The 16,085-nt window shown below is 35.9% G+C and overlaps 1 protein-coding gene across 1 annotated transcript; it reads left to right on the top strand.

The window, feature by feature from the left end:
* Nucleotides 1-280: 280 nt before the first annotated feature.
* Nucleotides 281-14,844, top strand: LOC114283185 (protein RAE1). The gene is made up of 11 exons (XM_028226014.2): nt 281-526; nt 823-909; nt 2,215-2,292; nt 2,397-2,590; nt 4,478-4,619; nt 5,293-5,373; nt 7,506-7,634; nt 13,263-13,340; nt 14,057-14,128; nt 14,461-14,541; nt 14,677-14,844. Exons 1-11 carry the CDS (start codon nt 470-472, stop codon nt 14,725-14,727), a joined length of 1,050 nt encoding a protein of 349 aa, XP_028081815.2. The 5' UTR covers nt 281-469; the 3' UTR covers nt 14,728-14,844.
* The last annotated feature ends 1,241 nt before the right edge of the window (nt 14,845-16,085 follow it).

A 16,085-nucleotide genomic window follows, 5' to 3' on the forward strand; every position in this document is an offset into this window, starting at 1 on the left:
TAATCCACAATTAACGGATGTAACTATACAAATTAATATAATTTTAACGATTCAACAATATTTTAAACAATCCTAATTTCAATAACACTGTACCCCGTAGCGTTATATATGTACGCTCTCTCTCCAATCTAAGGCTAAGTTTGGCGTACTCTAAAAAATTCAAAAAGTTAAAAAGTCACTATCCTATTTAAGTCACATCATCTTATTTAAGTCACATCCAACCCATATTTCATAAAAAGTCAAAAAGTACACTTATTTAGTCTTCCCAAACTTGGCCAATATATATATATACTCTCTCTCTCTCCTCCATTTGAAACCTCTCAACAGTACATCATCTCTGTCTCATATACATATATATACGTGTGTGTGTGCATATTTATTGAGAAATTAGGGTTTATGTACTCAATTAGTTAACGATATCTATCTTTGTCTTGTTTTGTTTGTAAAATTTCTTGCATTGGTAGCTGCAATGGCTACTTTCAATACTGCTTCGACACCGAATCCCAATCCGAACAAGTCGGTTGAGGTAATTCTTTATCTGCTCCGAGGCTCAATCACTTCGCCATGTTTATATTTTCATTGATTCTTGAACTTAATTGGACCTTGAAGATGATTTCTGTCGGTATATAGTTAGTTCTATTGGTATGTAGACACACATTCGTGTAAAGTGTTTGTTTTTGCTACTCTGTTCCACTATTGGGTTTATTTTTGGAATGTGATTTCTTTCAAGATTTGGGATTTTATTACTTATATGGGTATTCTCTCTCTCTCTCTCTCTCTATATATATATATATATATGTGTGTGTGTGTGTGTGTGTGTAGGTGGTACAACCTCCAAGTGATTCTGTATCAAGTCTTACTTTCAGTCACAATGCCAATTTCCTTGTTGCAACTTCATGGGATAACCAGGTTTGTTTTGTGTTGTTTGTTCAACTGCATTTTGTTGTTTATTTGAACTTGTGCTAAAGCTGGTATGTTTGTTTTCTTAGAAAATGCATGAAGAGAAGTCAGATTAAATATTTTGTATCTATTTCTTTCACTTGTATGAAAAAAGAGACAAATACAACATTAACTCAATTGGTCTGAAAAATCTATTAGTTCCATGAGATGAGTTTTTCAGTATGGAGACGCAAGACACAAGACCCAAAATTTAGTTTATTTTTTATCCTGCTGCAAAAAAATTATGTTTTGTTTCATTTACTTTGTTTAGTTTTAAATATATATATATATATATATATATATATATTTTCTCAATATTTCAAATGTTGTATTCAGGGCTGTTTGATAAACTGAAAATTAACTATTGAAAACTGAATACTAAATTTTTTTAATTTAAAATTTAATTGACATTTACTGAAATTTGTTGCTTTGTCTCTTACATTCTTTATATTTGTAGTGGTGGACTGTAGCCACTTAGTGGTGGTGTGAAGTGCAAGTGGTGGCAGTAGTGACGGTGGTTGTGTGGTAGTAAGATAATGGTGACAATGATGGTGGTAGTAGTGGCATGATGGTTGTGATGGTAGGCTGACAGTGGGGTGGTGGTGATGGTGAAAGGAGTGATGGTGGCGGTGATGGTTGTGGTGGTAATGGAGTAGCTGTGGTGTGGTTGTGGTGGTTGTCTTGTGGTGATGATAGCAATGACAACATGATGGCAGAGGTAGAGGGGCAACGGCAGTGATGGTGGTGGTAGCGGAGTGACAGTGGTGATATCGTGGTAGTGGTGGCGGCAGTGGTGGTGCGATAGTAGTGATGATGGTGGTAGTGGTGGTTGGTTGGTAGTGATATGGTGGGGTAGCTGTGGTGTTAGTGGTGGTAAAGGTGGAGGGATGGTGGTGATGGTGGCAATGGAAGTGGCATTTATAGGGTGATAGAAGTGCACCTCACCGGTGACATAACTATAAGCATTCAACATTAGGAATTAAGGAAGAAGTCTATAACTTAAAAATTTAGCCTATTTTTAAGATGTGCTTAAAATTTTAAATGATACTAAGGCCTCGTTTGACATGTGAGTGTTTTAGTCTAAAAGTCAAAAAGTTACTAAAAAAACCAAACAACCTATAACCTATACCAATTTTTAATGATACTATTATGGCTATCAAATGGACTTATTTTTAGTTTCACTGAATACATTTAGTTTAGGTGCTGAATTGTATTATCAAACCCCACTTTCTATTTGTTAGTCCTTTTATAACTTTTTGTTGTGTATTTGCATAGGTGCGATGTTGGGAGATAATGCGGAATGGGGCCACTGTTGGAAGTGTGCCCAAGGCATCAATGTCGCATGACCTGCCGGTATGGTGCCAAATATTTGCAGTAGTGTTTGCAAACTATTTTTGATTTGTTTTCCTGATTTTGAGTTTAAAAGTGTGGTAATTGATTGTTTTATATTTTTGAAGGTTTTATGCTCGACTTGGAAGGATGATGGGACAACTGTCTTCTCTGGGGGATGTGACAAGCAAGTTAAGATGTGGCCATTACTGTCTGGTGGCCAACCAATGACAGTGGCCATGCACGATGCACCCATTAGTGAAATTGCTTGGATACCGGAGATGAATCTCCTAGTCAGTGGAAGCTGGGACAAAACTCTGAGGTAAGTGTTAAGTTAGTTTTTGAATTTTGGTAGAAACCTGTAATTCCATTCTGGATGTACTTGTCTTGATTTTGTACATGCATTAATATGTCAAACTCGTCTACGTGATTCTTTATTTTTCAATTACTCGATTTACTGATACATCATAATGATGCTGTCGTAAGCTCATATTTGATTCAAATTTTTGCTAAGGTGTTTGTTTAGTTATCAAAACAACTTGCAGTCTAGATTTTCTTCCAGGAAGCTTACTCTGAAGAAGTTATTTTAGGAGTTTTGCCTATGATATGGGTCTTTTCTTTAGGGGAGTGCTTGGGTTGGTGTGGGGACAGTTTTTTCAACCAAACCACCCTTGACTTGGTTGACTATTTTGTCACCTGCTTCCAAACATGCCGGGACACAGGCTCTGATTACAGATGCATCAAAGGGTTACCTCCATGAAAATATCAAGAGACCTATTTGGCAAATTTGTTGACTTATAATGCAATGTTTTGCAAGAGCACTGAAGAGTCAGTGGTCCTTATCTCTCTTATTTCTATGTTGCATTAGTTCATAGAACGATTGCCAACTCCTACCCACACAATTTCTGCAAATTCCGCTCATCAAATCCATCAAATTTCCAGCAGAGAAAATTTTGGTATTAGTTTGGAAGAAAATGGTGTGGGGAAGAGGGGCTGGGCTCTTTGGGTGATGGGGGGAGTTGCAGCGAGAGAGAAGAGTAAAGGTGAAGGGAGGGGGGAGTTGCAGGTGTGGTTAAGAGGGGGCTATTTGGTAAGTGATAAGGGGGTAAGGGGAGGGCGAGTTGCAGAGTGAGATGAGACTAAGACAATACTCAGAATACGATGTTGTCGTCATCGCTCATCAGGGTAAATGTGGGAGACAGTGGCGTTAGACAGATGAGGGTCTCACTCATCTGATTAGAGAGAGAGAAGGATCGAGATGAGAGTTTGAGAGAGATGCCATGATGTCAAATGAAATGGGAGGGTTTTGTTTGAGAAGTATGGTTGTAAAGTTTGAACCGTACTTAAACTGATCCACTTTAAAAAATGCTTCAATCCACCCAAGCTGCATTGCCAATCTTTACAAACCGCGCTGGTTTTGATCAGTCTTTTGCACATTCCTATTTTCTTTTGTGGAGGATAGTCTGTCGTCCTATGTTGTGAAGAGGATACACAGGTGCGCATGTCAATGCAGTCAATTATATCTCTCCCAGAAGTTGGTTAGCTATCTCTTGTTTTCTTCTAGCATTCTTCTTATTCATAGGTCTTCTGGCTAGCTATCTCTTATTTTCTTCTAGCATTCTTCTTATTCATTGGTCTTCTAGCACACGGGATGGGTTCCATGCAGCTGCAGAAGGATTTGGAAAGAAAAAAAAAAATCTGTGGGCATATAAATAATTCTATGTCTAAAAGAGTATAATTGTGATGCAGGTTTGTGCTAGAGCCTTGACCGTAGCTAGTTAAAAAGAGCATTTTTATGTGCTTGGCTTCAAGGACGCAGGTGAAATTTTCTAGATTGTTGTCTCAAAAACTATAGGAATGGGAAATGTCCTCTGTCTTCCTTTCAGCTGACTCTTGGTCATTATTTATTCTTATAAACTCACAGGAGGTTAGAAGGAACTATCAACACACCTGCTACTTTGCAAGATGCTGTTTTGTATTATAAAATCTATGACATTGACATTTATTCAATCTAGGCTTTTTAGTCTTATTTCTGTGTTGTTTATGTATTATTTTCTGTATTAATTATCTTTACGATGTAAATTTATGCTCTATCACATAATGTGATTTCCTATGCATTTGATTCATTATTTGCATGACTGTTTGTTGTCTATACATTTGATACCTGGACTTGTATTTTTGTTTTTGATAATATTTCACGTGATTTCAGGTATTGGGATTTGAGACAGTCAAATCCAGTGCATACTCAACAACTTCCTGACCGCTGCTATGCATTTGCAGTGAGACATCCTTTGATGGTGGTTGCAATTGCGGATAGAAATATCATAGTTTTTAACTTGCAGAACCCTCAGGTATTTCTTTCTTCTTCTTCTTTTTTTTTTTTTTTTGAAATGATTGACGTCATTGAACCATGTTTAAAGCAGTTCTTGAATGATCAGTCATTGCAGTAAGCGCATAAGTTTACTGTTTTTAGCTTCATAAATGACATAGACATCCATTATTACAAACTCTAGAATGTTCACTTTTCATTTGATAATATGAAATCTAGTGGAAAACATGGGTGGCAGACAAAACCTATATTATTTACTTCAATGGTAAAATGCTTCCAACTTACCAAAAAAATAATGAAATGAATAAATAAATGAAGAAGCTCGATTAATATTAAATATTAAATACTTGTTATTCACAATGTTGTGTCTACTTTTCCTCACTCATGTTTGAGTGCCATTGTTCAGATGCCAATTGACTGCTGAGACTTTCTTCATTTACTATACTGCCTTAAATTTCATTACATGAATGGAAAATGACACAAACATAATTTTTATACATAAAACTCATCAAGATTGATATAACTGACACTGGCATTTTTACAATTATGATCTATAATGATGGGTGTTTTAACTTGAAATGAAAGGATTACAAAAGGTCACATCATTCTGTATGGAATTTCTGTACAAAAATTCTGTTTGTATGGCATGATTACCCCGTACATGAATAATGGTAATCACTTTTTGAATACGACAGACTGAGTTCAAAAGGATCATTTCACCCCTGAAGTATCAGACAAGGTGTGTTGCTGCATTTCCTGATCAGCAAGGCTTCTTGGTAAGTTCACGGTTCTATTGCGATCCTTTTATTCTCTATGTTTCTGTTCACTTGTGTCCCAATTTTTCTCCTAGTTTATCAGTGCATCTGGTTGATAAATAATTGCAATATCCTGGGCAAAAATTTTCATCTCCCATGAAAGATGAACTTAATTCTCATGATGAGTCTATGAGTGTGATAGTGTGCGCATTTTGGAGGGGTGTTAAACAGAAACTGCTGGGTAGGCCAGGAGGAGCGAATTGAAAGATTGGGCTTTTAACAATAGCTTTGACTGGGATTACGAACATCTTGGGTGCTAGAAATTTGAGAGCTTCAATTTTCTGATACTGACAGTATTTATGCACTTTGAATTTTAATGTACATATTTTGTTTGCTGCTTTCAATTTGAATGCACATGCATCTTCTTTAAGTTTCTGAGACCATTAATTTGTGTATGGGCGTTTTTTTTTTTTTTTTTTTCTTTCTTTCTTTCAACTGTTGTTCATTGTTGGGGGAAATTAATTAGTCATCTCTTGAACAACACTCCATTGAGAGTCACTCTCCACTGTTTTCAGGTGGCTTCATTGTCAGTCTGGGTTGTTTATATTTGATGTGTAAGAGATCCAAGACCTTTAAGATTCAAGGATTTTATGTTGTTTTTGTGGATTTGTATTTGGTACAATATTTACAATTCAATACTTGTTATGGGGAATGTTATGTGGGTATGATTGATAAATGGATGTCATGTCTTGTCTTTCATAAAAATTGAAGGCCAAGTACTTGTCATTTTGAAGTCCATATGCTTCAAGTGAGTTAGCCAAATACTGAGTGCAGTGGAACTATAATAATAGAAATAAAGAAAAATAAAAGGTTAGTAGAAATGAGGACTTAAATTCTCATCGATGCATTGTTGTGAGAACAAGTCATATATCAAGTGTTAAAACATAAATGCAATGATAGTCTTTCTTGCTTCAGTTCATATGAGAAACAATCATATAAACCCAAGAGATGCTTATGATAATAAATGCTACTTACCTTTGTTTGTGTTTTTAATGTCGGTACACATTTATTGACTGTATGTAAAATCCAAGTTGCATTGCTAAGTTAGGGTGATACATTGTGCATATGCTGATAACATTTTCTTACAAAGCTATTAGGCAATGGTTAAAAAACAAATTCTGAATCTAGTTTGTTTTTTTTTTTTTTTTAACATGGAAGTATTTTGTGGCACAGCTCATGAACTCTGAACAATTAGTGCATGCTTGTCTTGACAAACTAGAATAAGTTAATAGGAGTGTGAAAAAAAAATATAAGAAATTTGGAGAAGAATATGATTTGGTTTTCTTGTAATGAAAAATATTTAATGGAACAATTAGTACATGTTTGGAGTGAAAAAATAAGAAATTTAGAGAAGAATATGATTTGTGTTTTTTGTTTTAAAGGAGGAAAGGCAGCAACTTGAAAAGCTAAGATCTGTGCTTGCTATTACTTTGTCTTGTTTGATCATTTAAAAAAAAAAAAAAAATGTACTTTTTAAAAAATGATCAACTTAAGGTAGTAAAAAACTTGGGACATATTGTTGCTGCTTTATAATGTATGTCCTGGCGATGCTTGTTTAGCGCCCTTAATGCATGTAATGTAAATATGGTTGTTGTTTTAGGTCCATAATGATTTGGAGCTATATGAGAAGCATTGCCAGATCTTCATCATTGTTATATGAGAATCTAATGCTTTACCATCTAACTCCCCTCTATTTGGGGCTAAACAATTTAGTAAGCTGATTGATGATTTAACTCTTTTAGTCTTGTTTAGTTGGCACCTACGTTTTGACTCAATGCATCTTGGAGTATTAAAAAATCAGATGAATTCAATTTTGTTATCCCTTGTTAAGATTTTATACATTGGGATAACTCCCTTTAGGAATCATTTTTTTAGATTTGCTTCAGGTTTTTGTGTTCATTATGTATGTTGTTCTGTCACTGGCTTCCTATCTTTAAACCATTGTTGTTGTGTTGTGTACATTAATAACAACATACTAATTTTACCTTGATTCTTTTCTCGTACTCCATTTGATGTTTTCTATTTGTGAATTAATGTTTTCTATTTCAGTTACTGGTTCATTTTTCTAAGACTTTTGAATTGTTTCTCTTTAGGTTGGCTCAATTGAGGGAAGAGTTGGTGTACATCATCTCGATGATTCACAACAAAGTAAAAACTTCACTTTCAAATGCCATAGAGAGGGCAATGACATATACTCGGTCAACGCATTGAACTTTCATCCTGTAAGTTCCCATGTAGCAACTGCAATTTTTTGTTTGGTGATCATTATTGCTAGTTAGCTTATAGCTGTTTGTTACAGTCTACAATTCTTATTGCTGCAGAGTATTGCCTTCACTACTATTAACGTAATAATATTCTCAAATTCAAGTGATTAAGGTGCATTAGTTGGGTGGAAATTGTGAGAATATTATGTTTCATGTATATATGGTAGTTTCTATATTCTGTATATATTAGGGATTTTGTTTCCTTTTTCAGTTCTAGGGTTAGATTGATATATAAACTAATGTATTCTTATATTTTATACAAGGGAATACACGAGTTTATTAAGAAATTCTTGCATGGCATTAGAGCCGCCTCTGAGCCCAAACCCTAGACACTGTCTCTGAGTCGTCTTCCTCATGAGATTCTCACTGAGTCATGATCATAGGTCATCTCCTTCGTCGCGATTAGCTCTCGGAAAACAGCCCTCAGGTTCCATCTCTCTGTGAGTTGGAAGTCATGACTCCCTCTATCTTCGTTTGGTTCGATCGAAGGCCACTAGTGTCGTGCATGACTCAACTAGTGCCTCATCTGCTTCGGGAAGACGACTTCGTGCTCCGTCTTCATTGGTTGAAGGAGTGTCACGTTGGCCTTGTCTCTCTAGGTCGAGTTCGACGTAACCCTCCTTCGGATTTCTTTGGTTCGTGATCATTAGAACTCTTCCTCTGGTCTCTGCCTCTATTTCTGTTTCAGTCGAAGAACCAGGTTACCTCAGGAACCAGGTCACTAGTTGTTGCATTATCTCTCTCTCATTGTCGTCGCTGTTCGAAGCCCTAGGAAGCTCCATCTCTGGTCTCTGTCTCTCTCTCTGTGATTCTACTTGGGATATTTGTTGGTCAGGGTTTCCAGTTTTGTCTATCTAACTGGGAATATTTGTGGGTTGGGTCAAGATTCTGGTTATTATAAAGTGACCCCACCTGGTCATTACATATTTCATTCAAGACCTTGTTAATTTGTGGGTTTGTTGGATAACTTTTTTTTTGCTTATTACAGTTTGATCCTTTAGTTTTGATTTTGGGTTCTTTCACTTGAACCCCTGAGCTTTCTAGTTATTACAATGTCTTTGACTTTTGATGAATGTGCGTACTGCCATCAAATGGGCCATTAGAAGTATTATTGTCCCAAGAATGAATGTCTATCTACTTCGTCTTCTTAACAGTTTCGATCCAATTCTATGCCTCTCCTTTGAGTATTGTTCAGCCTCCCGCCAGTTTTATTGCATCTGCTCTGGCTCCTGATCTTGACTTGGCTTCCTTGAGTGCTCAAATTAGCCAGTTTCAGCATACACTATCTACCTCCCAGCCATCCCTATCTGCCTCCATTGTTTCCTCTCTTCATTCAAGTTTGCTTGAGTCTTCTTCAGGTATCTCTTCATCTGTTTGAATTTTTGAATCTGGTGCCTCTCATCACATGACTCCCCATCTTTCTTTACTTCAAAATTGTACTCCCCCTCCCTTTCCTATTAGTGTTAATGCTGCTAATGGGTCTAGTATGTCTGTTATATCTGTTGGGTTTGTCTTACCGTCGGTTATGTCTGCTATTTCTATTCCATTTGTATTTTATGTTCCTCATTTATCTGTCAGTTTATTATCTATCAGTCAGCTTGATGCCTCCGGTTTTGATATTATCTTTTCTTCTTTTATCTGTTCTGTACAGGATCCGATGTCCAAGCAATAGATTAGGACTGGCCGTAGAGTTGATGACCTCTATGTGGTGGAGAGTTTGCATTTACCTATGACAACCTTTCTGACTGCCTTTTCCTCTTTTCAGTTAGATTCTTTTTCCAATTCTTTCTACTTGTGGCATTTTAGATTAGGGCATTTGTCTGCTGACTGCGTACGGTCTTTAGCTCAATCAGGTATATTAGGTAAAGTTTTTCCTAGTGAACTTACTGAATGTCGGGGATGTAAACTTGTCAAAATGACAGTCTTACCTTTTCATAAAAGTACTTCTAGATTTGATACACCGTTTTTTTTAGTTCATACTGATGTTTGAGGCCCTTCTCTTGTTCTCACCAAAGGGGGTTCTGCATACTATGTGTCATTTGTTGATGATTGCATCCGTTATACTTGGATTTATCTTATGACTTATAAGTCAGATTTCTATCGGATATACCATACCTTTCAGTCTATGATTACTACTTAGTTTGGGTCTCTGACTTAGGTGGGGAATATTTTAAAAATGAGTTCTGTGAGTATTTGGCCAATTTGGGTACCATTCACCAAACTTCCTGTACAGATACACCTGTCTAAAATGGTTGAGCCGAGCATAAACACAGTTATTTCCTTGAGACAACTAGGTCTCTCCTTCTCTCTACCTCAGTCCCGGCTCCGTTTTGAGGGAAGGCAGTTTTTACTGTTGTTTTTCTTCTCAACCGCATGCCTACTTCCTTTCTTTTTGGTCGGTCTCCTTATGAGACTTTGTTCTCTAAAATTCCTAATTATTCCCTCCTTCGTGTGTTTGGGTCTCCCTGTTTTATCCTTCTTCCCCGCAAAGATCGGATCAAACTTAGTGTCCGGTCTGTCCTATGTGGCTTTTTAGGTTATAGTCCTACTTAGAAAGGCTATTGGTGTTACGACCCTGTTTCTCGTCGTCTTTATGTCTCCTGTCATGTTTTTTTTCTTGAACATTTGCCTTACTTTTTGCTTCCTCCTCTCACTATTTCGATTTCCAAAGAGGATTTGGTTCACATTGATCTATTTCCTTCTGAGATCCCTTCTGATGAGTACATCTCTACTGTTCCCCATGAACTTGTTCCCTTTTCTCCTCCTACCACCCCTCTTGCTGAGTTTTTCTCCACTAAACCCCATGAATCTGCTCCCTCTTCTCCTCCTTCTTAGCCTGCTCCTTCTCTTCCTCCGTTATTAGTTTATTCTCATCGCAAGGCTCTCATTCCACCAGTTGTCTCTACCCTTACTGCTGATCCTCCTGCTTCTGACGACTCTGATCCTACTACACACCAATATCCTACTTGTGAGTGTCATCCTCCAAACAGGTTGAGTTGGTCTAATTCATATTTTTTTGCTTCCTATTGTACTTTTTTGTCTGTTATTCATTCTTTTTCAGAACCTCAGTCTTACAAGGAGGCTTGTTAGGATCTCAATTGGGTTTGAGCTATGAAGGATGAGTTATTTGCCTTGCAGAAGACTAATACTTGGGCGTTGGTTCTATTGCCTGTTGGCAAGAATCTGGTTAGTTGCAAATGAGTCTATAAAGTCAAGACTTATTTTGATGGTTCTCTCGAGCGATACAAAGCTCGCCTAGTTGCCAAGGGTTTTTCGCAGGAGTATGGTATTGATTATGAGGAGACCTTGCTTCTATTGCCAAGATGACTATTGTTTGTACTTTGATTTCTGTTGCTGCTATTTGACATTGGCCTCTCTATCAAATGGACGTTAAGAATGCTTTTCTTAATGGTTATCTCACTAAGGAGGTCTACATGCGTCCACCCCCTGGCCTTCCCCACTCCTCTGGGTAGGTTTGTCGTCTTCAACGTGCTCTGTATGGTTTGAAGCAATCTTCTCGTGCTTGGTATGATTGCTTTTAGATTGCTATTATTGAGCTTTGGTTTCATCCTTCTACTTTCGACTCTGTTTTGTTTTTGAGACATACCTCGGCTGGTTTTGTTGCTCTCTTACTATATGTGGATGATATGATCATTACTGGCTCTGACTCTTCTGCTATCTCTACTGTTAAGCAGCATCTCTTCCGTACCTTCGAAATGAAGAATCTTGGTCCATTGTGGTATTTTCTTGGTATTGAGGTTGCTTTTTTTTCAAAGGGCTGTTTTCTGTCTTAGGCTAAGTATGTTAATGAGGTCATTCACCGTGTTGGTCTTACTGATACTAAGGTTTCTGATACACCCACTGAGCTTAATGTGAAGCTCAACTCTACTGATGGTGACTCTCTGGATGATCCCACTTTATATCGAGAGTTTGTAGGTTATTTAGTGTATCTGACGGTTACTTGTCTTGATTTTGACTATACTGTTCATGTGGTTAGCTAGTTTGTTTCTGCTCCTCGTTCCATATATTGGGCTGCATTGGTTCAGATTCTTCGCTATCTCCGCGGTACTATCTTTCTGGGTTTACTATTGTCCTCTACTTCCTCTCTGGATTTGGTGGCCTATGCTGATTCTAATTGGGCTAGTGATGTTACTGATCGCAAGTCCACATCTAGTTTTTGTATGTTACTTGGCAGTTACTTGATTTCTTGGAAAAGTAAGAAACAAACTGTTGTTGTTCGCTCTACTGCTAAAACTGAGTACCGTGCTATGGCTCATGCTACTGTTGAGATTGTTTGGCTTCGTTGTCTCTTATTTGATGTGGGTGTCTCTTAGTCTTCTTCGACCTCCCTTTACTGTGACAACCGTAGTGCTATTTAGATTGTCCATAACACTGTCTTCCATAAGCGGACAAAGCACATTGAGATTGATTGTCACTTTGTCCGTCACCATCTGTAGCTTAGCTCTATCTCGCTTCCTTTCGTCTGTTCGGCTTTACAACTTGCTAATTTCTTTACCAAGACTCACACCACTGCTCGGTTTCTGTTTCTTTTTGGCAAACTCTCAGTGTTTTTTGCTAAAACACCTTGAGTTTGAGTGGGGGTGTGAGAATATTACGTTTCATGTATATATAGTAGTTTCTATATTCTGCATATATTAGGGATTTTGTTTCCTTTTTCAGTTCTAGGATTAGATTGATATATAAACCAATGTATTCTTATATTTTACACAAGAGAATATACGAGTTTATTCAAAAATTCTTACAGAAATTTCACTTGGTTTGGTTTATTTATCTCAAGCACACGTTTTCCTTAACTAGAAAAGTGATTGGGTGGAATCTTCTTGTAGCTTATGTCACGTCTTGGCATTTTCAATTGAATGACATATATGACCTATATATGTCTGAGAGTCTCTCTCTCTCTCTCTCTCTCTCTGAGTGAGTTAACTAATTATTTCTTTAAACCCAGTACTATAAAAAAGAAAAGGAAACTTATTTCTTTAAATCCCCTTCTAACAAAAACATTATTAGCATTTTCATAAAAATCCCTGACAATCTCTATGAGATGGAATTTTATACTGCTATTTTTCATGTCTTTTATGTGAGATTTTGTCTACATTTTGAACCACAGCTAATTTGATGACATGTTTTCATCAACCCAACCAAGGGGGAGTAGGTTGCACTTCATGTTGCTGGTCATGCCTGTGTCATTTCCTTATCTTCATTTACCAACATACCGTTGCAATTGGAATATAGAAGTGTTTACGAGATCTCTTTGATGCCATAGCATCCGAATCTGTCAGCAACAAGCTTTAAGACTTCTGAAATTAAGTTATTGGAGGAACCTATTTTTGTTTTTATCTGTGCAGAAGCTTGTGATATTATGTATCTTTTGGATTTGTTATTTTCTAGCATAAAGTTATTGGAGAAACCTTCTTTTTTTTTTTATTGTTATGCCGGGTGTTCACTACTCATTTAGAGAAACTCTTGGAGAATCAATAAATTGTGTTTTGATGCTGAACTGTTTTCTTCTCATCTGTATTTTTCACTACTTTTGTTCAGTATCTTACCTACTTTTTCTCGTCCCAGGTCCATCATACATTTGCAACTGCGGGATCTGATGGTGCTTTTAACTTTTGGGACAAGGATAGCAAACAGAGACTCAAGGTTTTCCAGATTTCTTTTAAAACCTACCTTTATTTCTTATCATGGGTCTTCACAACTTGATTTACCCTTTAACTGTCCTTGGTTTTATTTTTGGTGCAATTAGTTTTGGTTTTGACCTTTAAACATGATACTAACTGCTCTAAAGGCTGAATATTCTCACAATTATGTTGGGTTCAGATATATCCATCTTCTGAAATTTATACATATGCAGTTTTTTTTTTGATGTATACATCCTGCACGATTGACTGATTTCGGTGTTGCAACTTATTTGGTCAGCTTTAGTTTTCTGTGCATCTTCATCTGATTCTATTAAAAAACAGTTTTGGGTGGGCTTTGGACAGCCCACAGAATGGTGTGTTCTCCAAATGTAATAATTTTAACTTTTCGATAAATGCTCTGAGCATAAGAATACATTCTAATATTGTTCCAGTAGCAACTGACGGATTAATTATGTCTTTCTATTCAATGTCCAAATACATTCTGCAATTTGTTCATAGCCTTGCTAAGGTTGGGTGCTGTGAGGGGTAGATTGGGTTTAACATAACCTCTGTTGTGAAGCATATAAAATTTGTGCTACTAACCTACTCATAGCAGATGCTATAGCTAATATGCTAACCTTTATTTATTTAAAAAAATTATTGCAATAAAATACTGTTATATTTGTTCTGGGATATATTGATAATTCTCTATCTTATCTTGGTCTTGTTGATATCCAGGCCATGTCGAGGTGCAGTCAACCTATACCATGCAGTGCTTTCAACAATGATGGTTCAATATATGCATACTCGGTATGTCTCATTTAAAATTTGTAACAATTGATGCTCTCTCTCTCTCTCTCCAAAAACTGCCCAGCAACAGTCTAAAAATTGAGGAATGTTGGGTCTTGTTTTCCCTAGTGCATGCATATGGGACTGGGTGCCTAATACCTATTTTCCAATAAGGCTTGAGAAGTCTCGGTTGTGAAAGCTGGATTGTTTTGTGTGGCTATGGACCTCCTTGTTAAATCTCTTTGTATTATTTATATTATTTCATTTTTGCATTAATGTTTTAATGCGTCTTTGTCCTCTTGTCCCGGATTAATTTGCTCTTAAAGATTTTACCAGAACTTGTTTGTTTACAGGTGTGTTATGATTGGAGCAAGGGTGCAGAAAATCATAATCCATCAACCGCAAAGACCCATGTTTTCCTGCACTTGCCACAGGTATATATTTAGTACAAATATGAGAGATGTGGTCGTTCATTTTTCTAGAATATTTTCTTTTACCAGCGTTTGTTTTTACATTTTTTTACTCATATGGTTCCAAAAGCCCGAGGTTATGTTTCTCCTATGATGCAGGAGTCCGAGGTTAAAGGCAAACCACGAATTGGAGGTGGTGGCAGAAAGTGAAATTTGCTGCTTGTAATACTCAAGAAAAATATGTACTTGTTTTTGTAAATGGATCCTTTTACAACTATTGATTTATGAATTCTATATTATTTGTTAATATAGAAAGTTTTGCAGCAAGAGGGATTTGAAAGGTCAAAAATAGAAAAATTAAAATGTGTTACTATAATGATCAAATAATTAATTACTACCTTAAAAAATATATATAATTAAATTATTAAATAACATGTGTCTTATTGTATTTTGTAGATTTAGAATTTTCAAAAAAAAAAAAAAAATGAATTAATACTTTGGAATCTAAAAATTACACAATATTTTTGTTTTATATAGTAGTATTTTTCACTCTACGTTTTATACAATGAGGTAAATTGCATTTTGTTTTCTTTTGTTGAGCCATCAAACGTCATTTCAACCTTCAATTTCTGAATGCTGTTTTATCACTTCCTCCTCTCTTATCTTAGGGTAGCTAATTTCATCTATATGTCCTTGTCAAAAAGTGAGAAAAGCATAGGAGTGTCACATTCCCGTTAAAAAATTTTGGTAACTAAATCATTGAAATATAGAGAGAAAGTTGCAATGGTTAAAGGTGATTACAAATTAAATTTGTGTTTAGATTTTGAATTTGATTGTTAGAGAGAGAGAGGGAAATATGAAAAGAAAAGCGGTTTACATTTCATTTTTTTTAAAAAAATTTCTTTATCTTCAAAAGGTCTTACTTGAAATTCAAGATTAAGAGAATATGAACATTTAGGAGGGATAGACATCCAAACAATTGCCTCTTTTCGTGGTCTTAGGAATTTGGATCCTTACACTCCATATTTTGAAGCAAGACAAATTAACAATGATGATAACAACTCATTACAGATTTGATTTAACAAAAAGCATATCTATATATTCTAAGGAATTAATATTATGGTTAATTTGCCAGTAATGTACTAGCTATATATATGCATTGATCATGGTTAATTCTTGTTTTTTTTTTTTAAGTTGAGATTATTTACAATAATGTTATAAAGGTAATGTTATATTATATGCAATTTATGACATAATTTAATCATACGAGAGTCATAACTATTAAAAAAATAAGTTATAAACAAATACCACATAAGGTATAAACCTAGAAATGAGTCATAACTATTTAAAGAGCGAGATTTTATTGTTTAATTATTGCCAACTTTCACAATCAGTATTTAAATAAAAAGACCGTGATAGGCATACAATTGGCAATTCCAGACCACCTCATATATTTTTTTTAATAATTTAAGTTTTGTTCTTCAAATTTTAATTAAAATTCAAACAAATTTGTCCTTAGTGGGAGCGGCTTAGTTGCACACTCAACAACATCAAGTTAGTTATTTTGT

The sequence above is a fragment of the Camellia sinensis genome, chromosome 12 (genome assembly GCF_055761805.1).
Source record: "Camellia sinensis isolate YWXY chromosome 12, ASM5576180v1, whole genome shotgun sequence".
In the NCBI taxonomy this organism is placed as follows: Eukaryota; Viridiplantae; Streptophyta; class Magnoliopsida; order Ericales; family Theaceae; genus Camellia; species Camellia sinensis.